The sequence below is a fragment of the Peromyscus californicus genome, unplaced genomic scaffold (genome assembly GCF_007827085.1).
Source record: "Peromyscus californicus insignis strain IS unplaced genomic scaffold, ASM782708v3 Scaffold_20__1_contigs__length_68692818, whole genome shotgun sequence".
NCBI classification, from domain to species: Eukaryota; Metazoa; Chordata; class Mammalia; order Rodentia; family Cricetidae; genus Peromyscus; species Peromyscus californicus.
In genome coordinates this window covers 45,882,890-45,904,681 of record NW_026294503.1, presented here as the reverse complement: position 1 = coordinate 45,904,681, position 21,792 = coordinate 45,882,890, and the positions used below count along the sequence as shown (strand labels likewise).

The 21,792-nt window shown below is 56.2% G+C and overlaps 2 protein-coding genes across 6 annotated transcripts in view; one reads left to right on the top strand and one right to left on the bottom strand.

The window, feature by feature from the left end:
* The window catches only part of Mrtfa (myocardin related transcription factor A), a 94,582-nt gene extending 80,601 nt beyond the window's left edge, over window positions 1-13,981 (top strand). Inside the window, exons 4-13 of the mRNA XM_052748391.1 lie at window positions 1,579-1,654; window positions 2,491-2,652; window positions 4,058-4,233; window positions 4,970-5,122; window positions 7,614-7,882; window positions 7,973-8,141; window positions 8,916-9,911; window positions 10,213-10,365; window positions 10,687-10,747; window positions 12,474-13,981. Coding sequence (XP_052604351.1) covers window positions 1,579-1,654; window positions 2,491-2,652; window positions 4,058-4,233; window positions 4,970-5,122; window positions 7,614-7,882; window positions 7,973-8,141; window positions 8,916-9,911; window positions 10,213-10,365; window positions 10,687-10,747; window positions 12,474-12,988 — 2,730 coding nt within the window. The 3' untranslated portion in view covers window positions 12,989-13,981. The remainder of the gene's footprint in view (window positions 1-1,578; window positions 1,655-2,490; window positions 2,653-4,057; window positions 4,234-4,969; window positions 5,123-7,613; window positions 7,883-7,972; window positions 8,142-8,915; window positions 9,912-10,212; window positions 10,366-10,686; window positions 10,748-12,473) is intronic.
* A 224-nt stretch (window positions 13,982-14,205) lies between these two features.
* Sgsm3 (small G protein signaling modulator 3) overlaps window positions 14,206-21,792 on the bottom strand; it is a 32,867-nt gene continuing 25,280 nt past the window's right edge. For 2 of the 5 annotated variants that reach the window (XM_052748392.1, XM_052748393.1), the window contains exons 5-22: window positions 19,682-19,891; window positions 19,483-19,590; window positions 18,852-18,995; window positions 18,379-18,574; window positions 17,960-18,105; window positions 17,492-17,716; window positions 17,088-17,142; window positions 16,883-17,010; window positions 16,626-16,781; window positions 16,414-16,468; window positions 16,132-16,181; window positions 15,834-15,986; window positions 15,595-15,665; window positions 15,473-15,521; window positions 15,307-15,392; window positions 14,996-15,118; window positions 14,830-14,890; window positions 14,206-14,698 (exon numbers count right to left, since the gene is read on the bottom strand). In XM_052748392.1, coding sequence (XP_052604352.1) covers window positions 14,618-14,698; window positions 14,830-14,890; window positions 14,996-15,118; window positions 15,307-15,392; window positions 15,473-15,521; window positions 15,595-15,665; window positions 15,834-15,986; window positions 16,132-16,181; window positions 16,414-16,468; window positions 16,626-16,781; window positions 16,883-17,010; window positions 17,088-17,142; window positions 17,492-17,716; window positions 17,960-18,105; window positions 18,379-18,574; window positions 18,852-18,995; window positions 19,483-19,590; window positions 19,682-19,891 — 2,097 coding nt within the window. In that variant the 3' untranslated portion in view covers window positions 14,206-14,617. Of the gene's footprint in view, window positions 14,738-14,829; window positions 14,891-14,991; window positions 15,119-15,306; window positions 15,393-15,472; window positions 15,522-15,594; window positions 15,666-15,833; window positions 15,987-16,131; window positions 16,182-16,413; window positions 16,469-16,625; window positions 16,782-16,882; window positions 17,011-17,087; window positions 17,143-17,491; window positions 17,717-17,959; window positions 18,106-18,378; window positions 18,575-18,851; window positions 18,996-19,482; window positions 19,591-19,681; window positions 19,892-21,792 lie in introns of all 5 variants that reach the window. The other 3 variants (XM_052748394.1, XM_052748395.1, XR_008220595.1) reach the window with 3 other exon arrangements.

Sequence of the window (21,792 nt, the reverse complement as noted above, 5' to 3'; positions counted from 1 at the left end):
TTGCTTTACTCAGTTACACCAACTCAGAGCTTTGAAAAGCTACTTTGCACCTGACTGAGAGGCAGCACTGTGTTCCAGAGGATTCCTTACAGGATTCTGGTCACATGACTGCTCCCTGTGTCTGTAACTCCCGTGAGGACAGCATCTCGGGGAGACCCATTCCTGGTTGCTGCAGCAGCCTCAGGTTCCAGAGGAGCTCTCAGACATGACCTGCTGTGTGTGGCTGGTTCCTTCCCCGTCAGCTGCTTATGGTCTCCAGCCCCAGGAATGCCTTCAGTGACATCAGCCACAAAGCCCTTTCTTTCCTTTCTGCACCAGGAGCAGGCCGGTTTTCTGGTTGTCCGTCCTTAGTAACTTCTAGGTAGTCAGGCCCTAGACAGTGGGCATCCTTCGTAGATTTCCTGTTTGTTACAAAGGCTGTGACTCAGTACTCAGGAGACAGGAGATGTATTTGAATCGGTGTGGCTTCTCTGGTGGGTGCTCCCAGCACCTGCCTGAGTTCTCTAAGCTGGAAGTTCCTCCAGTCTTTCGAGTGCTATATTCCACTGGGTTACCCCTAGAGCCACTGTCTGTGAGAGCTGCAGCATCTGCCTCTGCTCAATGCAGATGGGCTGATGTACCCAGAGCCCACGGCTCCCTTCTCCATCTCTAGGCTTGGGCTCCAGGACTGCCACAGGGTCCTGGGGCAGCAGCCAATAGCAAGAGAACCAGGCTGATCTCTACTCTAAGTGATGCACCCCAATAACTTCTAACTCTAACCTCCCCTGGCCCATCCTGTACTCTCCTTTCTTAGGCTGCTCTTGAGTTATAATTTGAAAAATGCTCTTTTTTCAAGAGTGAAGAGTATGGACTCTGCAGTCACATGCACTTAGAATTAGCCTCGAGCAGCAGGGTCTCAGAGTGGCTGTTGAGGGAATGGTTTAGTTCTCCAGAGTCTAATAAATGAGAAATGAGGACATGGGACTTTAAGGAACTAGAGCTCTGACACCATGTATCAAAATTAGTATTGCATTTGGCAGTCATTCAGACTAAATTGAAAATGCTCTTGAGATCACGCAATGCAAGGTTTTTGAAACAGGACATAAAATTACATCCAGAATGATTACAGCTTTGCGGAATCAAACTCCATGAAAGAATGACACCAGAAAAACATTAACTGTCCTGTTGAACTGGTTACTGTTTTGTTTTCTAAGTTTAATTACTTGTGTAGTAATAAGTAATAAGTAATAAGTTTTGGCCAGCGGTGGTGGCGCACGCCTTTAATCCCAGCACTCGGGAATCAGAGGCAGATGGATCTCTGTGAGTTCCAGGACAGCCAGGGCTATACAGAGAAACCTTGTCTTGGAAAACAAGACAGAGTAGTTTTAAACACATCCAGTAGTGGCCTGAGGGACGCACAGATGCAGATGGAGGCCGGGATATGCTCTCACACCTCACCTCCCTTGCCTCAGGCCCCTGCAGTCACCAAGCTGCTGAGGTGAACAGCAGCAGCCTCTAGAGCAAAAGCATGTTTTGTGGTCCTGTCCATATACATCACAAGTTTGTGTCCAGCCTTGAGACTGGATTGTTTTTCCACAGACCGAGGATTATCTGAAGCGGAAGATCCGTTCCCGGCCGGAGAGATCGGAGCTGGTCAGAATGCACATTCTGGAAGGTGTGTGAGGTTGGAGGTGCTGGCCTGACCCCATTTCCACTCTGCTCTTGTGCCTTCCGCTTTCTGCTCTTGTCCGTCTTCTGCTGGCAGGGGCCGGCTGCTGGCTTCACAGTCAGACACAGCTATGTGGCTGCCACTGGCTTTTGGGAGTGTGTGAGGAGCATGGACTCATTCGCCCAGGTTGACCTGACCCTTCTCCTGGCTCCACCATCCACTGGTATAAAATGGTTTCTGTCTGCCGGGACAGAGCTTATCTCTGTTGTGAAAAGTGCACTTGGTTTGTGGATTCATTTGCTTGCTCGCTTCCTCACTCATTCACTCACTGGCACTTACCTAAGCACCTGTGACAGCAGGCACACTCACCTAGGTAGACTGCGGCTGGCCCAGCCACACCTTCACTCTGTGGTTTTAGCAAAGGAAAGGTTTGGGTTCCAGAAAGTGGCACATGTAGGCCCACTCTTGGTTTGCTAACTTTGGTGTCATTGGGAGCCTGGAGAAGACCTTCTCAAGTCAGAACCCCACATTTTGCAACTGAAGCCACTGAGAGCCAGAACAAAGGACGGTTTGCCTCCGCGGCCCAGGTCTAAGTGAGCAGGAACTGTTCTTTAGTTGGTGTTCCTCTGGCTCTGCAGCTCCACCTCAGACACCCCTCCACACTCCTCGGGGCTGGCCTGGCTTGGCTATAGTTGTCCTGTGACCCTGGGAGCCAGGTCAGCCTTCTCTGCCTGGGCATGCTTTTCACCCTGCTTGTGTTAGCCCCTGGTGCTCTGGAGGTCCTAGGGCAGCACCAGGACCTCTTCTTCCATCTTTCTGACCCCGCTTCTCTCCCATGGTAGAGACCTCGGCTGAGCCTTCTCTCCAGGCCAAGCAGCTGAAGCTGAAGAGAGCCAGGCTGGCTGACGACCTCAATGAGAAGATCGCACAGAGGCCTGGCCCCATGGAGTTGGTGGAGAAGAACATCTTGCCTGTGGAGTGCAGCCTGAAGGAAGCCATCATTGGTAAGGAAGCTGGAGAGGGCCTGAGTCAAAGGGGAACTCTAGACGTGAAACAGGGATGCACCAGGAGATGTGAGGAGGCGTTCATGGGAGGCACTCGGGAGGAAGTGGAACCCAGGCCCGGGTTTGTCTCAGACAGGAGTGGTGGGGCTGTTGAGAGCCTGGTGTTCACACCCACACACTCATGCCCTTGGGCACACACATGTCCACTGTCTCTTTAGGCCACTCAGTGATCATTTAAGTTTCCGGTCATTCCGTCTCCTCAGACCTGAGTGTCTCCTCAGTGTGTCCTCTCAGAAGAGCATCTGTTCTGCTCCAAAGTCCCTCCGTCATCAGCTCCCAGGGGGCGGGGCCCACCCAGCTTTGCTTCCAGGACATGACTGGGTGTAGGAGAGGATAGAGGATTTGTGGTGCCGGTCTGTACATGGTCTCCATCCTCTCAGGATGGCCAGTGGCTTTCTTCAGGATGGGCCCAACTCAGGGTGAGCTGTAGCTTCTCGGCCTGGATCACCATTGTCACATTGGCCCCACCAGAAATACATACAATCCTATGTTTGTAGGATTGGCATGAAGTTCAGGGACAGGTGAGGGGACAGAAGGGCGAGCCTCCCCCTGACGTTCCTAGCCCATCAGCACAGTCCACTGGTGAGGGAGAAACAGATGTTCCTCCTTGGTCCCTTGGGTGTAGAAAGCCTCAGCTCACGACTGGAGAGGAAGAGGCTATGGGCTTGTTCCTCTTTTCCATCTGGGTCCCACCTCTTCCCCTGGCTGTGGAGGCCGTGGTTGTGACATGTCTCCTCACATATCCCCCAGCCTGTTTCCGCCTCTCCTTCACTGCCATTCCCACACTGGGGCCCTTGTCCCTGCCTCTGCCCTGTGTCAGCCAGCTGGTTCAGGATGTGGCTCTGGCCCATCAGGGTGCTGTGGCAGTAGACTGTCATAGCACCTTTGCTGCCCAGACGCTAGGTCTTGGTTCACAGGCCTTTGAAGGGGTCACACTTATACCGACCTGGTGTGCTGTGAGGTGGGTGTCCCTTTTCAGGGACCTCTTGTGGCCTTTGTAGAGCCCTAAGGAGGAGCTGCGCTCACTTGTCCCTGTGGTCTCAGTGAAGGTACACGCCCTTCAGTGTGTGGACTGTAAGCACTGGAGAAAACATAACAGTGTGGAGTTAATACACGAGGCCAAAAGTTAGGGCTTTCTGTCGCCTGTTAGCAACCCAGGCAGCTTCTGGCAAGCCTGTTTCGGAATGCTGACGGTGCTTCTGAACTAAGGCAGGGCGGTCACTGGGTTCTCTTCACTGTGCCTCTCGGACCCAGGGCTGGCTGGTCGGGACCCAGTCTCGACAGCACTTCTTGCCACCTACCTGTCCTCTGGCTGCAGGGGTCTCACAGGGACTTTTCGTTTCAGTGGGCCAGGTCAATTACCCAAAGGTAGCAGACAGCTCCTCCTTTGACGAGGACAGCAGTGATGCCTTATCCCCTGAGCAGCCGGCCAGCCATGAGTCCCAGGGTTCAGTGCCATCACCCCTGGAGTCCCGAGTCAGCGAACCACTGCCCAGTGCCACCTCCACATCACCCACTCAGGTGAGCTTACCTATTTCCAGATTCTTCCTCACATCTACCAAAGCTGCCCAGAGTCAAGTCTCTGTCCTGAGCAAGATGGGCAGTTCCTGCTGTGCCTGAGGGATGGGTGTATGTGGGGTCATGACAGCTGCTGCTGCTGCTGCTGCTGCTGCTGCTGCTGCTGCTGCTGCTGCTCCTCCTCCTCCTCCTCTTCCTCCTCCTCCTCCTCTTCCTCCTCCTCCTCCTCCTTCTCCTCCTCCTCCTCCTCCTCCTCCTCCTCCTCCTCCAGATTTATGTATTTATTTATTTATTATGTATACAGTGTTCTGCCTGCATGTGTCCCTACACTCCAGAAGAGAGCACCAGGTCTTACTTTAGATGGTTGTGAGCCACCATGTGGTTGCTGGGAATTGAACTCAGGTCCTCTGGAAAAGCAGCCAGTGCTCTTAACCTCTGAGCCCTCTCTCCAGCCCCCAGATGACAGCTTCTTGATGTCAGCAGTGGACCCCAAGTCTGGCAGTCTGAGCATAGAGGCTGGGGTCCTGCGGCAGGGTTCTCAGCCGCCCTGGCCCACCCGCTCTCGCTGGCTCTGTGACTGCCCTCTCTAGTTCTCTCCTGACCAGCCTGGCTTTGGACCTTGCTGTCATCCCCCTGCTTGCCACTTAACCCTTTGTCCTCTGACCATGAGGATGGAAGGGCAGGTTAAATACACTGCATTTGGGGGTGCCGGGGTCTTCACTCCTCCCATTCCTCCCAGGTTCTTTCTCAACTCCCAGTGGGTCCGGATCCTGGAGAGACGCTTTTCCTGGCAGAGCAGCCCCCTCCTCTGCCGCCCCCTCCTCTGCTGCCCCCCAGCCTCACCAACGGAACCGCCGTCCCCACTGCCAAGCCTGCCCCCACACTCATTAAGGTACTTCCGCCCTTCCCTGTGTTTGCAAGTCCTGCTCTGATGTCATTCTAGCCGTGGGAACAACTGCATGGGGTGGGGGGTGCGCGTCTTCAGTGGTCCAGGACCTGACCTGAGGCGATCGGGAATTTCTTCTGATCTCTGTACTGTCATAGCCCGTTGAACACTCTCTTACCCTGTTTTGTTGCTGGTAATGTGCTACCACGGGCTGGACATAAAGAGGCTTGGGCCAGGGAGAGGCTCACTTGGTAAAGACGCTTGTCACCAAGCCCGACATCCTGAGTCTGACCCCCTGACCCACTCACACGGTGGAAGGAAAGTACGGGCTTCTTCCACAAGTTGTCTTCGGACCTTCACACGCACACAATTAAAATGTCATTCGGTTTTGGTTTTGGGTTTTTTTTTTGAGACAGGATTTCTCTGTGTCACCTTAGTTGTCCTGAATCTCGCTCTGTAGACCAGGCTGGCCTTGAACTCACAGAGGCCTGCCTGCCTCTGCCTCCCGAGTGCTGGGATTAAAGGCGTGCACCACCACCGCCCAGCTGTAATTTTTTTCTTTAAAGGGATTTTTTTTTTCTTGGCTTAGTCCATGGTAGTGGGGTTCAGTGTCCAGAATTCAGTCACGGGGCTCCATCCTATGATGACCTTATGGATTCCTAGTTACTCTGAAGGCCCCCCCTACATACAGTCTAATCCACCATCCTCATACCATGGTAGTGGGGTTCAGTCACAGGGTTCCATCCTATGATGACCTTATGGATTCCTAGTCACTGAAGGCCCCCTCTACATACAGTCTAAGCCGCCATCCTCATCATACCTCATAGTGGGGAGTTCAGCTCTAAGGTGAGTCTCAGCAGGGGCACCACATTCAGCCCACGGCAAGCACAGTGAGCCAGGCATCCGTGCCGAGGGCTCCATCTTCTGCCTCCTGAAGCGGTGAGGGTGCTGTGCCTCAGGCGACGGAGCTGAGCAGGGTGTGCCTGGGGTCATGCCACTGGCCCTGTGGCCTGCTGCTTGTTCTCACCCTCCCCTGAAGCCCCTGGGGAGGAGGGGTTATGGGAGACACAGCGTTGGGCTTATTGGCCTCGTGTGCACAGGGGCCTGGAGTTATCGGCTGCACAGAGGTCAATGTCAGAGCCCGTGTGCCCTGCAGAGCCACCTCCAGCGCCCCAGTAGTTCCACCGGTCCTTTCTGCGACCTCTCTCATTTTCTTGGCTCCCTCCTACACCCTACGCCTACATGGCAACCCCTGGCTGCCCACAGCCTTGTCCTTTATAAAGCCCAAGTGTGGGAGTGGCCGACAGCTCGCAGCCCAGGAACTGTCCAGGTTCTCTTCTTCCGGTACTCACTGAGTGCTCGATTGGCTAGAGGCCTCCTGTCTGTCTGTGGTGTTCCTTGATGCTCCCTGGCACAGGCCTCTTCAGTGGGCACTGCCCTGAGACCTGCATTGTCCTCTTTACAGCCCATGGATGTCACAGATGTCCCCAGCTCCTCCTTAACCCTCTGACCACACCTTTGACAGAGCAGTCTCTCTGCGCCGAGGCATTCCTCAGTGACTTGTGGTTTGGATCCCTGGTGCCAGCAGTAGATTGAGCACCATCCCTCCCAGTCCTGGCTTCCCACCTCCCCGACTCCTGCAGCACCTGCCTCTGAGATCCCGGCCTACCCCTGACTTTCCTTCCTTACGTCTTCCCTGACTCCCCTTTGGGGTGAGGCTGCCCTTCGCCACCTCTTCCCTCTGCAGTCTGGGTGCCCATGGCCGTCCACTCAGTGTTCTGCTGCCTCCGTGGCCTCCTCAGACACACCGACAAAACCAGGACCTCTTCCTGGCCCCCAAGAGGCCGGCTCCTCACTGCCACATGTCCGTGTTGTCCTCCTCCAGTGGGCCGTCTCAGCCCAGACCTTCTGTTGGTTATCAGTGCCCCAGTCAGGACTCCCCCGATCTCTGCGTCTCCTCTACCGTCAGCTCGGGGATTTAGGCTCCCATTGTCCTCTTTGTCACTCCCCTGATGACTTGCCTCCATCTACCTCCCCCTGCCCCAGGGCAGGCATTTTGAGCATTGCCCCCTGACCTTTCTTGGTTGGCCTGAGTCCTCTGACCATCCAGGCCCTAAAGTTGTGCCAGCTGGGAGCCTATGGGGCACAAAGAGAAGATTGTGGCATTCTGGGCTGGATTAGAACAAGGTCACAGGTGCAGCCTTGGCAAGTGCCTTCTGAACTTGTTCCCAAGTTGCTTCTTCCTAGTGGGGCTCTGCGAGGCTGGTGTGGCGCTCTTGGAGCATGGCCATGCTGCACAGCTCAGCTGTAGTTGGTGTGTTTCAGGGGCCTGGTGTCACCTGTACCGGCCCATCTTTGGTCTTTCCTCCAGCCTGCCATGTCTGTTAGGACAGGGACAGTCTCACAGAGTAGGGGTGCCTCCTCAGAAGATGCTGGGCATGGGTGAGGCTGTGCCTCCTTGGGGTGGCCCCCAATGCACTGTCTGATGTCCCCTCAGCAAAGCCAACCCAAGTCCGCCAGTGAAAAGTCACAGCGCAGCAAGAAGGCCAAGGAGCTGAAGCCGAAGGTGAAGAAGCTCAAGTACCACCAGTACATCCCCCCGGACCAGAAGCAGGACAAGGGGGCGCCCGCCATGGACTCCTCCTACGCCAAGATCCTGCAGCAGCAGCAGCTCTTCCTGCAGCTGCAGATCCTCAACCAGCAGCAGCAGCAGCAGCAGCAGCAGCAGCACTACAACTATCAGGCCATCCTGCCCGCCCCTCCCAAGTAGGAGCACAAGTCCTGGAGGTTCTGCAGAGGGGCCCGGCCTGCAGAGACCAGGGAGGTACTGAGCTGCTTGTCTCTGTCTTGCCCCAGGCCAGCAGGAGAGACTCCAGGAGGCGGTGCCCCCGCCCCGTCACGCAGCCTCTCCAGCAGCAGCAGCTCCAGCTCAGGCACCCCAGGGCTCAATGGGCTGGCACGCCAGAACAGCACCGCACTGGCCGGCAAACCAGGAGCCCTGCCAGCCAACCTGGATGACATGAAGGTAGGTGGCTGACCCTGTCTTACAGAAGTCTGGGCCTCTCCCATGAAGAATAAGGGGCAGATTTTAGGCAGAGATGGTGATGCCCCATGACCACAAGATGGAAGGCAGAGGAGGTTCCAGATCTGATCTGCCATGACAGGAGCCCCTTAGAACCTGCCATAAGGCCTCTCTGGCCTCTGGTTCTAAGGGCGTCAGCCCTCGGGTATGTGGGGGGGCCTGGGGGGGAAATCTTACTCTCCATTATTGTGTGGTGTACTGAGTAGCAGCAGGGGGTTGTTCCCTCTGGGAGGAGAGCAGGCAGCAGGCAGGGCTGTCAGCTTCACCAGCCTCCACTCTGCCAGTCAGTGCCAGGGCCTCAGCCTGGCCCAGCCTGTGTTGTCGGCCCCCGATCACAAGGTGGGATAGGCCAGGTCTACTAGACACTTGTCCTCCTGTGTCTGCCTGGATCCCTGCAAGACTACATTCATGGGGGTCTTGGGTTGATAGACTCCAGCTGGACTCAAGTCCTGTCCTTTCTGCTCAGTAGCTTTAGGAGCTCAAGGTTGTAGTAGTCTGTGAGCTTTCCTCATCCGGTGTAGCCAATGAAGTCGTGGAGCTCCAGGCACCATGTGGGGCTAGGGAAGTGTACTCAGGGGAGGGACTTGCAGGGTCTGTTGAGAGGACTCAGAAGTCATCTGGAATGGCCAGTGGGACCCAGATGAAGGACTGACTGACCTTCCACAGCCTGTCCTCCTTGTCCAGCCCCCAGGCTGCTTTAACTCTCAACCCCTGCAGGTGGCAGAGCTGAAGCAGGAGCTGAAGTTGCGGTCACTGCCCGTCTCAGGCACCAAGACGGAGCTGATTGAGCGTCTGCGTGCCTACCAAGACCAAGTCAGCCCAGCTCCAGGAGCCTCCAAGGCCCCTGCCGCCACCTCTCTCCTGTCCAAGGCCGGTGAGGTAGTGGTCGCCTTCCCTGCGGCCCGGCTGGGCACAGCGCCAGCTCTTGTAACCGCAGGCCTGGCACCAGCTGAGATGGTGGTGGCCACGGTGACCAGCAATGGCATGGTGAAGTTTGGCAGCACGGGCTCCACACCCCCTGTGTCTCCCACCCCCTCAGAGCGGTCACTGCTCAGCACAGGCGATGAGAATTCCACACCGGGGGATGCCTTCGGTGAAATGGTGACGTCGCCGCTGACGCAGCTCACCCTGCAGGCCTCCCCACTGCAGATCCTCGTGAAGGAGGAGGGCGCCCGGGCTGCGTCCTGCTGCCTGTGCCCTGGTGCACAGGCTGAGCTGGAGGGGCTGGACAAGGACCAGATGCTGCAGGAGAAGGACAAGCAGATTGAGGAGCTGACCCGAATGCTCCAGCAGAAGCAGCAGCTGGTTGAGCTGCTACGGCTGCAGTTGGAGCAGCAGAAGCGGGCCCAGCAGCCAGCCCCAGCCAGCAGCCCTGTGAAGCGGGAAAGTAGCTTCTCCAGCTGCCAGCTGAGCGGCCAGCCCCAGGGCTCTGGTTGTGCCTTTGGCCCCGGCCTGGTGGTTCCCACTACCAATCATGGAGACGCTCAGGCCCCAGCCCCAGGGCCCCAGCCTGTGGTGGTGAAGCAGGAAGCCGGGCCACCTGAACCAGATCTGGCCCCCGCCTCCCAGCTCTTGGGCCCACAGGGCACCAGCTTCCTCAAGAGGGTCACCCCTCCTACTCTGGTCACTGACTCTACAGGGACTCACCTCATACTCACTGTGACCAATAAGAGCGCAGATGGCCCTGGCCTGCCCGCTGGGAGCCCCCAGCAGGTAGCTGACTGGCAGGGGCTGGGGTGGGTCATGGATGGGTGGAGAGTGAAGCCTGTCCTATGGAGGCTGTCGCCTTAGACTCAGGATCCCGCTCCCTAGAGTGGCCCTCTTGAGGCCAGGTGTTGTCACCCTCACAGCCTCATGCTTACCCCATTCTGTGTCTCTTCTTCCTTAGTGGCTTCCACGAAAGCTCCCAAAAGTTCATTAGCTGACTCCCTGTGGGCAGGGAGGGAGGCCCTTGCCCACCCCGGCACATTTGGAGCCTTGCCCCTACCCCTACCAACAACTGTTCTCCATTCAGCCCCTGTCCCAGCCTGGTTCTCCAGCCCCTGGCCCACCTGCGCAGATGGACCTGGAGCACCCGCCTCAGCCCTCGTTTGCAGCCCCCACATCTCTGCTGAAGAAGGAGCCGCCTGGGTATGAGGAGACTGTGAGTCAGCAGCCGAAGCAGCAGGTGAGGATTCTGGGAGCTGGCAAGATGTCTCAGCAGATGAAGGCACTCCCCTGACAAGCAGTGTGAGCCTCGGGAACCACATGGAAGGGAAAACTGACTCCTGCAGGTTGTCCCGACACGTTAGGGCACGCACAGACGCTCACATATGTACAATAAATATTATAAGGCGGTAGGCCTAGCTTTGGGCAAGGCCTCGGCCCCACATGTGTTGGGGGATGAGCATAAGGAACGCCCAGTAAAAGGCAGAAGCGCAAGCTAGGCTGCCCAACCTAAGCTTAGATGGTATCTGGATTTTCACGTTCTTTTGTTTCTTTCCCACAGGAAAATGGCTCCTCCAGTCAGCAGATGGACGATCTGTTTGATATTCTCATTCAGAGTGGAGGTAAACCCCATCCCCAGCTGCCTTCCGTACCTCTAGTCACAGAGCAGCAGGCCTATGACATCATCTGAAGGCCTGGGCAGGCACAGTCCTATGACATGTATTCCTAGGAACATGGACTCCACAGCCCTGCAGTTAGGTGAACATGGCCTACAGAGTGTGCGGAGAGTCATCCAAATACCTGGACAGCAGCACTGTGACAAGGGGAAGAGCTAGGAATTCAGGGCTCCAGGGTAGGCCCTGGAGGGCACCATCTTGGGGGCTGTGGAGTAAGGGAAGAGGGCAGAATGCGTGAGGTCATGGCCAGATCACGAGGGGCCTGGCCCCAGGTGGCAGAGTGTACCCAGCCTAGAGCGGAGTGGTCTGACGCAAGGCTCCCTGGTGTAGTGACTGCGGCTGCGTAGGAACACCGGCACGGTGACTGCACTGAACTCGACAAGTGCAGCCAGAGGGTGTGCCTGATGCTCAGTTCTCAGGCTGAGGGGGACACCTGGTGCTGAGTCTGCCACGGAGCTGAGTGGCCTTTCTGACCAGCGCAGGGGGACTGGAGTTCAGGAGAGCTCCAGGCCTGAACAGGTTTGTTCAGCGTCCAGAACAAACCCCGTCAGGACAGGGGAGGATTAGTGAAGGAGTTGCAACCACTGATTGCAATCTGGTGTTTAAGGGATGGCAGAGGAAGAGCAGCTGGAGTGCTGCTGCCTGTCCCCCAAAGGACACCCGAGGATGCAGGAAAGAGGCAGGTGGTGGCACCTGGGAAGCAGTGAACAGCTAGTTGGAGGATTTGTACAAAGTTTTATTGTGTCACATGTAACCAAACTTAACAATTCAGTTGCATCAGTGCATTGGTGTTGCACAGCCATCACTGCCTACCTCACACCCTTAGGTGAACACTCCCACAGCCCCCACCCTGTCTGACCGTGCCTGTCTGTATGTGGACTCATGGTTTCGGTCTGCCTGTGAATGGTTTATTTACCTAGCATGTCCTCAAGGGTCATCCACTTGTCCATCACTTGAACTGTGTGTGGCTGCCGCCGCCATATTCTCTTGAGTACATACCCACAAGTCAGACTGCTAGATCAGCCTGGGTTTTTTTGAGGAACCAGCTCATACTGCTTTCAAAGCTGCTGTGAGCTAGTTCACCTTTCCTTGCCGTGCACTCTGGCCCAGTGACCCCACTTCCCCACCAACACTTCTGTGTTGGAAACCTCATGCGTGTCCATCTGTGCTCCACTTGTGACCACCACCTATTCTCTGACCCAGCGGTGGCCAGACTGTCGTGTATGAAGTGATATTTTCCCAGGGCAAGGCATTGCATTTCCCTAATAACAGTGATGCCGTGAACTGCTACAGCCATGTGTAGCTCTTTGGAGAAAATACCTGTCCTTTGCCCAGTTTTTTTTAATGAAGTTGCTTTTACAAATAGTTTATATATTCTGGGTGAATGAGTTCCCTTATCAAACCTCCCATTTGGTGACATGTCTTTTCATTATTTTATTTTTTTCGGTGCATGCGTCTGTGGTTTGAACCCAGAAGAACCTCATGTGTACCAGGCAAGCACTGTACCATCCATCCTCAGCTCCCAACAAGTTATAAGTTCTGTGGTTTTATCTCCTGTATTTAAGTCGGTAGTCAGTAGGTTTTTCTCTGGTTTGTGGTAAGGATTGTCCTATCATTTTCTTGTGCATATTCAAACCTGGTTTCTGACCCCTCCCACTGTCTCTGTTGGCAGAGATTTCAGCGTATTTCAAGGAACCACCATCCCTACCAGGCAAGGAGAAACCACCCCCAGCAGCAGCCTGTGGGTCCCTGCTGACACCGCAACCCTCGCCTTCGAATGAACTCCCCCAGGCTGTTCCTCCACCTGGCTCCCCCACACTCCCAGGGCGCCTGGAGGACTTCCTGGAAAGCAGCACGGGGCTGCCCCTGCTGACAAGTGGGCACGAAGGGCCAGAGCCCCTCTCCCTCATTGACGACCTCCACAGCCAGATGCTGAGCAGCTCTGCCATCCTGGACCACCCCCCATCACCCATGGACACCTCTGAATTGCACTTTGCTCCCGAGCCCAGCAGTGGTATGGGCCTGGACCTGGCTGATGGCCACCTGGACAGCATGGACTGGCTGGAGCTGTCATCTGGCGGCCCTGTGCTCAGCCTGGCTCCCCTCAGCACTGCAGCCCCCAGCCTCTTCTCCACAGACTTCCTGGATGGCCACGACTTGCAGCTCCACTGGGATTCCTGCTTGTAGCCCTCTGCCTCCAGACATAGGCTAGGGAAGGGTCTGAAGTTGGGGAGCCACAGAACCATAGCCAATGTGTGCTCCCTGTGACTGTGAGCCTTGACAATCACAGTCCCTGGAGGCTGCAGCAGAGACCCTACACCTGGCTCACCCAGGGCAGGGGATGTAAGCTGTCAAGAAATAACTCCCGACCTCTGCTGAGGTTTTGGGAGGCTGGCCAGGCCCAGTTCAATTCGACCTCCTTTTCTGAGGTCAGAGGTGCACATCTGCCTGGAGTTTGGCCCAAGTGGGCCTGGAGCCAACCTGCCTTCCTCTCCCTTTAAGGAAGAAACTAGCCAGGCCTCTACTTGCCCATTCCCTATTTCAGCCAGTCCCAAGAGGTGGCACTTTGCCATTTTAGTCTTGGTATAATGTAACCATTTAGTGGTTGGTGGCAAAAATCTGTATAGGTGTATATACCTCTATATTATATATCAACTTACATATATACATATATTTTTAGGGGTGGGGGGAGATGGGTGTGGCTACCTCCACCTGCTTTCACATGCAAAAGGCCTGGAGAGCTGCTTGGGGATCGATACGGGGTCATCTGAGGAGCTGTGTGCCACAAGGCCCAGTACCCAACCTAGCATGCAGCGGCCTAGGCCTACCCCACATGTATTTGACATGTAGACAGACACCTGCCATTGCCTACACGCCACCCTGCCCTGCTTCCTGGCTCCTCAGTGCCACAAGGGCAGAGGCACTTCCTGGTTCTCCAGGAGTTCTCCACCCATCCACATTCCATCCCATCTCCTCACTGCAGCCACCCTGGCCTTGGGATGGTGGTGAGAGTGGGTGGGTCCTGGCTATACCTGCTGGGGGCTAAGAGGTACCTTCTGCCCAACACCAGCCTGTTCTGTCCTGATTCAATATGAAGTAGGGACAGAGCCATCAAAACCAGTGCTGGGACAGAGGTGGGGAAGCTGTGTGAACTTTTTAGAATAAAATCGAAAACACTGACTTGCCAGTCTGTTGTATTTGATCCATCAGGGCTGAGAGGTGTGGCTGGGGTCCTGGGCCTATTCCATGACAGCATCTAGAGGTCACGCTGTGGCCCTAATTCCATCAGGTGGACTTGGGACACATATTCAGCAAGGGCCCCGAGTCAGACCATTTCAAATGGTTTCTGATGGGGTAGCCTTGATAGAACTCAGGCCTGGCTAAACAAAAGATGGGAGGCGCTCTATCACAAAATGAGTTTTATTTACAATCAAAGTCAAGAGGCCTTTATCTGCCATTAGCCTGCCCACTTCCTGAGCAGAGACCAGCATTAGGTGTGGCTCTCCACTTCTTCACAAGGTTTTTGGTTAATAAACCAGGGCTTCCTTCAGGACCTTGGAAAGACACTCCCCAGGAACACATTAAGGAGAGAGGCTGAGCTGGCCACCAGGATCTGCTTTTGCCAACTGTGCGAGCATGGGGTGGGGAGGCCTGGACAGGCTCTGGAGCGTTTCCTTCCCTGAACCTCCTAGCTTGGGGAGGGAGGCCTGAGGCTGGCCAGGGCTCTGCTCTCTTTCTACTGAAGGGAAGGGCCTGCCAGGCAACCCGTGACTGGGGTAGGTAGGCCTGGGAGCCACCGAGCAGCTAGAAGGAGTGTCATCCATCTATGTCCCAGCTGAAAAGGTGGTGCTTCACCAGCATGTCCTGAACACCTTCCTTCAGTGGCTGCTTCTCCTCCTGTGCACAGAACAGCCCCAGTCACGGGCAGGGACCACCCTGGAACCACACAGGTCACTTCTTCAGCCCAGACTGCACCACAGCCCTCCTGGCAAAGGCAATGCCAGGAACCCACCGAGCCACATACGCACCTCTCTCTTAGCGGGAAGCTCCCAGTCCTGGGAGAGGCTGAAGGCAAAGCAGCAGAGGACACTAGGGACCAAGGAACAGTCTCTGGTCATTCTGGGCTGTCCTGCCAACCCACCAGCCTCTAATACCACCAAGTTCCAGGCCCTGCAGAGCTGCCCACTCACCTACCGGAGCTCACACTTGATCTGGACCCAGCCAGGACTGCGCAGGAAGGACCAGGGCTGGTACCACTTCTCCACAGTGGGCAGGCTGGAGCAGAGTACCTCCAGCCACAGGTGTAGTACCTGTTCACTGGGAACAAGACAAAAAGAGCATGGGGCCGGAGGACCTCAACCTGCAGCCCCTTCCCAGGAGCTCCTGAGCACCCTCCACAAGAAGGTGGAGGCCTCCAATGGGTCCAGAATTCCTGAGGACCTCCCCCGAACCCCGGCTCTGCCCCGTGGGGTACTCTTTGAAGGCCTCTCCTTCTCTATACTTACTTGAGCCCCACACAGATAAGGGAGCGGAGTTTGACGTCCATTTGTGCGTGTGCCGCATCATGGGTCACATTCACAGACTGCACAGCCTGAGAAGGGCACAATGTCACTCAGTGCCCAGCGGCTGGCCAGAGAGGTCTCAAGAATACTGGCAAGCGTCCTAACTTACCCGGTACAGCAACTCTTCGGGGGTCAGGACTTTGCCATCTTCATCCAACCTACAAGAACAAGAATGCCATCACTGGCTGCCATGCTGGGCACTGGCAGGTGGCACAGGCACTATCTCTGTACCTGTATGTCTTACAGAGCACCAGGCGGGAGTACACAGAACCAAAGTCTCTCTCGACTTCCCGGCCCGCGGCCTGTGGTGGACAAGACACAGTGTGAGTGTGAGGGCAGTGACGGTGAGCACAGGCCACCACCCTGCAAGCTCCTTCCCACCACCTCCAAGGACCCAGGGAAGGACTGAGGTGAGCACCAGGGCACCTTAGGGCTGGGACCCAGAAGGCCTTGTTGCCAGCAGCGATTACCTCCTCAATAAACAGCCAGGGATGGCAGGCCCCTCCAAGCAAGGAGGGCTTCTTCAGTCCATGTTCAAAGAGGGCCTTGAGGGCTGGGCAGAGGGTCCCTCGCACGAGGTCTGTGACTCCTTCTGTCACAGAGTCGTCCCCCGCAATGGAGTACTGGTGGAGAGGAGGTTTGAGAAGCCCTAGCCTGACACCTGCAGCCAGCCACCCTCTCCTGTCCTGGCAGCTCCCCTAAGCCAGGGACTTGGGACCTGATAGGAGGACGCTCCCACACAGCTACAAGGAGTAGCTCCACACTCACCTCTTTGCTCCGTTCATCCAGGACCTCCACAAACTTGGCTGGAAACCAGCCTGTGGGAGGAAGCAGCCACGTGAAGAGCAGCAGCGGCCACCCCAGGCCTCCTATCCAAGGTTCAAGAGCAGAGGGCTCCCCAGACCACCCAGACCCTTGAAGTAGGCCAGGCGTGCCAAGAAGACCAAGGGGGAAAGAAGGCCAGCTCCTTCCGAGGCCAGGGCAGAGGAAGGACTGGTACAGCAAAGGTTCCTCTCCCCTGCCAGCCCCGCAGCCGACGGAAGTCCTCACCTCTCAGGCCGTTCAGCTCACCCACCCAGCAGTGCTCATCCTTCTGAGAAATTATCTGCAGCAGAAAACAGGACAGGGCTCAGGGCCTACACAAACCACCTCAGGTCCTCAGCACCTGCCAGGCTGACACCACGCATGCTCAGCAGCATCCGCTCTCGGCAGGGAAGGTGGGGAGCAGGCCCCAGGAAGCATGCGCGCAGGCCCCCACACACCGTGATGATGTCATTTTTCCGGAAGCCTAGCTCATCATCATCATGCCGCTCAAAGTCCAGCAGAGCCTTGGCCCGGCGCCGGTGGCTACGTAAGCATGCCACGTAGTTCTCGTGGTCCCGCTGGTGGCTCTCCATGCTGTAGTCCGGGGTCAGCTCCTGCCGGAAAGGAAAGGCCCACCATGGAGGAGGAAGCCTCAGTACCAAGAAGGGGCTGGGGAAGGGGAGCCCCAAACTGAGTCCGGGAGCCCGCCACTCACCACACTACAGTTCTTGGGGTCTGTGCATTGGAAGTGGCGCGCCACACGCAAAATGGCTTCCCGGAGGTCGGCGACCAGCTCCGTCTGCTTGATGTTCTTGGCCTTGAGAGCCTCCAGGTCGTCCTCCCCTAGGAGGCACACGGGAACAGTGAGCGGCCCTGCCCGACCTCTGGAAGAGCCCGCGCAGACCCACACTGGTGCTCACCAAAGAGCAGGGAGGTGATGCCGGACTTCCTCCGCTGAGTCCTGCGGCGCACAACCTGTGGAGAGGAAAGCCGCTCAGCCGTGGCCGAAGTAACCACTCAGGAAAGGGAGACACGGACTTGTGTGTCTCAGTGGACTCTGCGATCAAGTCGTGTCTTCAGCTCAGGCAAGGGCAATGTCCCCCTCACTAGCCAGTCCGGGAATGCATGTCACCCAGGAAGCCTAGGTCACCCCCTAGTGGCCGCCTGCTTGTCTGACTGGGCCACTGCAGGCACGTGCAGAGCCGGGTGGGATGGAGAGTGGGTGGCTCAGCGTGGAAGGGACGGTCTGCTTCCTACAGCCCCTCACTGGGCTTCCTTGGGAACGCCATGATTTAGCCAAGACAGAGCCTCCCACGCAGCCCACCTGAGAGAGGTTGGTGGTGGCACTCGTGCCCATGGTCTGGCCTTGGTCTGCGATGAGGTAGGCCAGGTGCTTGCGGCGCTGGGTCTCCACAGCCACGTCGGTGAGGGAGCCAGCCAGCCGCATGGCCTCCCCCAGCAGCAGCTCCGCATCCTCCATCTGTGCTGGGATGTCTGACAGCGTGTTGAAGATGGAGGCTGAGTTCTCTGACTGTATCAGCTCTTCCTCCTGGGGTGGGGTGGGAGAGTAAGGCAGCATGGCCCTGGCACCCAGAAACCCGTGTCCTTCAGCAGACCGGGGAAGGTCCATCCCCGAGCACACCCACACTCAGGGCTTCTCTCAGGCAACACTGTGATGCAGTCTGGACTATCTATCACAGTGTCTCCCAGGGCTGCTCTATTGGTACGCGCTCTCCTGTTCTCAGTCTGGAAGCTAGGTGGCCCAGATCAGTGGGTAGGAGGCTGCGAGCACCTTGAGGCGCAGCATGCCCAGGGTCGTCTGGAACAGCACCAGGGATCCCTCGTAGAAAAACAGGTCCCAGATGCGCAGCAGGAGTCTGATGTGAACCACGCTGGCGAAGGCCGTCAGGAACCAGTGCAGTGTGATCAGGGACAGCTCTGCCAACAGACACCAAAGCCACAGGGGCTGGGACCAGGCTGTGGCCTACAGAGAACATCCTGGGCAGGAGCCAGCAGCCAGCTCCCAGAGCAGCAGAGGGGAGAGGAAGGGAAGGGGTCAGGATACAGAAGACAAGAGCAACACAAACCACATGAGCCTCTGCCTACAGCCTGGCCATCAGCCCTCTGCTGCCTCCAAACCCCAGAGCTCAGAGTTGGCACCACCATCTTGGGATCCCTGGACCTTGGGGGAAGGAGGCAGCCAGGTCTCACCGATGTCATGTTCCTGCAACAGTTTGTCCAAGCGAGGCAGGTACTGAACGATCAGGTGGCGCAGGACCCGCTGGTCAGTCTGGACACCCAGCAGGGTCGTGCTGAAGTAGGAAGCAGGCAGCAGGTCCTCGATGATGGCACACATCATCCAGAAGGCATCCTCCTCCTCCAGGAAAAGCAGGAGGCAGGCAGCCACCTAGAGAGAGGGGACGTGAGGCTTCTAAGTACTCATGTGAGTCAGAAAGGCTGCCTCATTCCAGAGTGGCTGCTCAGGAAAGGCTCTTGGGGACACTTCCTGAAGGTGTACCTTTCCAGGCTGGTTGAGAGGGCCCCTGGGAAAAGAAACACATTCCCGTGGCCCTCCTTGGGGACTCCCAGGTCAATCCCTGCCTCCCATCCTTACAGCACCTCAAGGGAGAACATCCACCACAGGAGGCCCGGAGAAGACCCTGGTTGCCTCCCAGGCTGCTCACCATGCCTGTGCCCTGGCAGTAGCCAATCTCTGGGTAGAGCCAGGCCAGTGCTCGGAGGACTCTGCGCAGACGGGGCACCCCGATGCTGTTCACGTTGGCAAAGCAGGCATTGCTGGGCATGGTGCGGAGCAGGTCCTTTTCAATCTGTCAGATCCCCACACCACCCCACAAGACCTCGTTTGATGCAACTGTAGACTGACACCCACCCGGTCAGGGAGAGAAGCTGGAGGTGGGTGGGCTTCTGTCCCATCAATGGGGATTCCTTATGGTCCAGGCCAAGGCCAACCCTCCCTTCTCCAGAATTAGATCCCATCGAGTATGGAACTGAGCCCACACCAGCCACCTGGGAACCTCCTGCCTGACCCAGATCTGTATTTAAAATTTCCTGCTCTTCCTAACATGGAGCCATCTCCTTCATGTCCTTCTACACACTTTAGATAACTTTCCCTGCAACCCTGAAAGACCCAGAAAGGAGCACGTTTACTCCAGGCCACATTCATGAGTCAAAGGGCTGCCCACCCTGCCAAGGAGACCAACAAGGGGCATCCGAGGCGACCCCTCCCTCCTGCCAGGGCATACAGGCCCTGCCAAGCAGCTGCTCCTGACCAGCTAGCTGGCTGTCCCGTGTTACCTGTTTGGCAGCAATGGTCTCATCATTGGAGCTGTTCTTTACAATCTCACGGTAGGACAGCTCAGAGTTCTTCTTCTTCTGTAGCGCCCCAGACAGCCGCATCCACAACTGGAGAGGGAAGTCACAGAGCAGTTCCGTTTGTGATAGGCCAGGGCACTCTGAACTCTCTGTGGGGTCCTTGTCTTTGTGGCCATCTCACCTGTGGCCTCATGCCATGTGGGATGCCAGCCAGCACTAGGGAGCGGAGTTTCTCAGAGCGGGGGAGGGAGACTGCAATCTTGTCCCAGGTGAGATCCCCCACATCATGGTTGTGGGTAAACTCCAGGTGGGCCTGCCACCGCAGCCTCTGAGGGGGATCCTCCACCAGGGGTGCACCTGCCATCTGGCTGCATCCAGGCTCAGAACCTTCCACCGAAAGAGAACAGAGGAGGGAGGAAACCGTGTTCCTCACTCCACGCTCCCCAGAGCAGCCCCGTCTGTCCTGATGGGGCTTACTGCTGTGTCCAGGCCAGATGGCTCCACTGCCCACAGTCTCTCGTGAGCTCTAGCCACACAGTCTTCTTAGTGGCAAGGAGGCCCAAGCAGACCCAGACCCAGAAGCCAGGTCTCCATCCTGCAGAGGCTCAAGAGGCTCCTTGTACCCTAAACGCCAAATTCAACCCATTGCAAATACAATAGGCTTTGTGTATATGTGTGTGTGTGTGTGTGTGTGTGAGTACATATGTGCAATAGTGCAGGTGTAGAGGTTGGGACAACTTCTGGGAGTCACTTCTCACCTTCCACCATATGGGTCCCAAGGACTGAACTCAGCTCACCAGGCTTGGTGGCAAACACCTTTACCCACTGAACAATCTCACCGGCTCTGGATTTTCTTGCGTCTTGCCTAACCCCTGACTACTGACCCATACCAAGACACCAACCTTCGCCTCTAAGGGCCATGGCAGTGGCCATCTCACTGGCCTCCACAGCAGTCACATGGACCTTCCAGGACATGTCAGATCATGTCACTGCTCAGGCTCAAGACCAAAGGCTTTCGGGCTCCATCACCTGCTCCTCTGTCCTCAACTCTCACCTCTTTCTTCTTATTCCCTGCACGCCGTTCTTCTCCAAACCCATTCACTCCGGGACCTTTGCCCCTGCCGCTGCCCTTCCCCAGTTCTACCCCTGTCCCCCCGCCCCCCCTCTAATCTCTATTCAGAGTCTTCCCTTCTGAAAAGCCTTACTTAACTGCCTTATATGTAATGTTCTACCTCCCATTGCTACCCATGGAACGCTCTTCACAGGTCTTCTTGCCCCCAGCATACTCTATTTCTGTTTGACTACGGCCTGTCTCCTCACCAGATGGGAACTCTGCGGTCAAGACCATCTTTGGGGACATAAATGGGAAGAAAGCACGGGCACCATAGCTTCATGAACCCCTGGAACACAAGAGGACGAAGTCTGCGGCCAATAAACAATCTATGTGGTGAGGCCTGCCTGCAGAGGCTCCTGGGCACTCCCCCTAAGCCAAGTTCTTCCCCTAGTTCTTAAGAACTTCGACCTTGGCAACATTACACAAGTCCTAAGTGAGCATCCTGATGGGTGTCAATAAAAAAAAAAAAAATGCCAAAACACTGTTCCACACGTGGTCATGAACACTCTGGACTCTAAATCTAGTGACCTATCAAAACACAAATGGGCCGGGCGGTGGTGGCGCACGCCTTTAATCCCAGCACTCGGGAGGCAGAGCCAGGCGGATCTCTGTGAGTTCGAGGCCAGCCTGGACTACCAAGTGAGTTCCAGGAAAAGGCGCAAAGCTACACAGAGAAACCCTGTCTCAAAACAAAAAACAAAACAAAAAAAAACAAAACAAAACAAAAAAAAAACACAAATGATTTCCATCATTCTAGAAAGTTCTCTGTGACCCTCCCAACCTGAGCTTTTAACTTCCATCTTCTTGCAAATGACAATACCAAGGAAAACTAATGCCTGAGTTAGAAACGTGAGTGATGTGAAGCTGAGCGCTTCAGCTGAAGGAGGCAATCCTGCTATTCCTGCTGGCAGGCCATCATGGATCTGGCAGATGGCCTTCCCAACCAGCTGGAGCATCTAGTCTGATGCCCTCTTATAGAAAAATGGCTATGCCAGGTGTGGTGGCACACACCTTTAATGCCAGCACCCGGAAGAGAGGCAGGTGGACCTCTATGAGTTCGAGGCCAGCCTGGTCTACATAGTGAGTTCCAGGACAGCCAGAGATCTGTAGAGAGACCCTGTCTTAAAAAAGAAAAGAGGTGGGGCTGGAGAGATGGCTCAGTGGTTAAGAGCACTGAC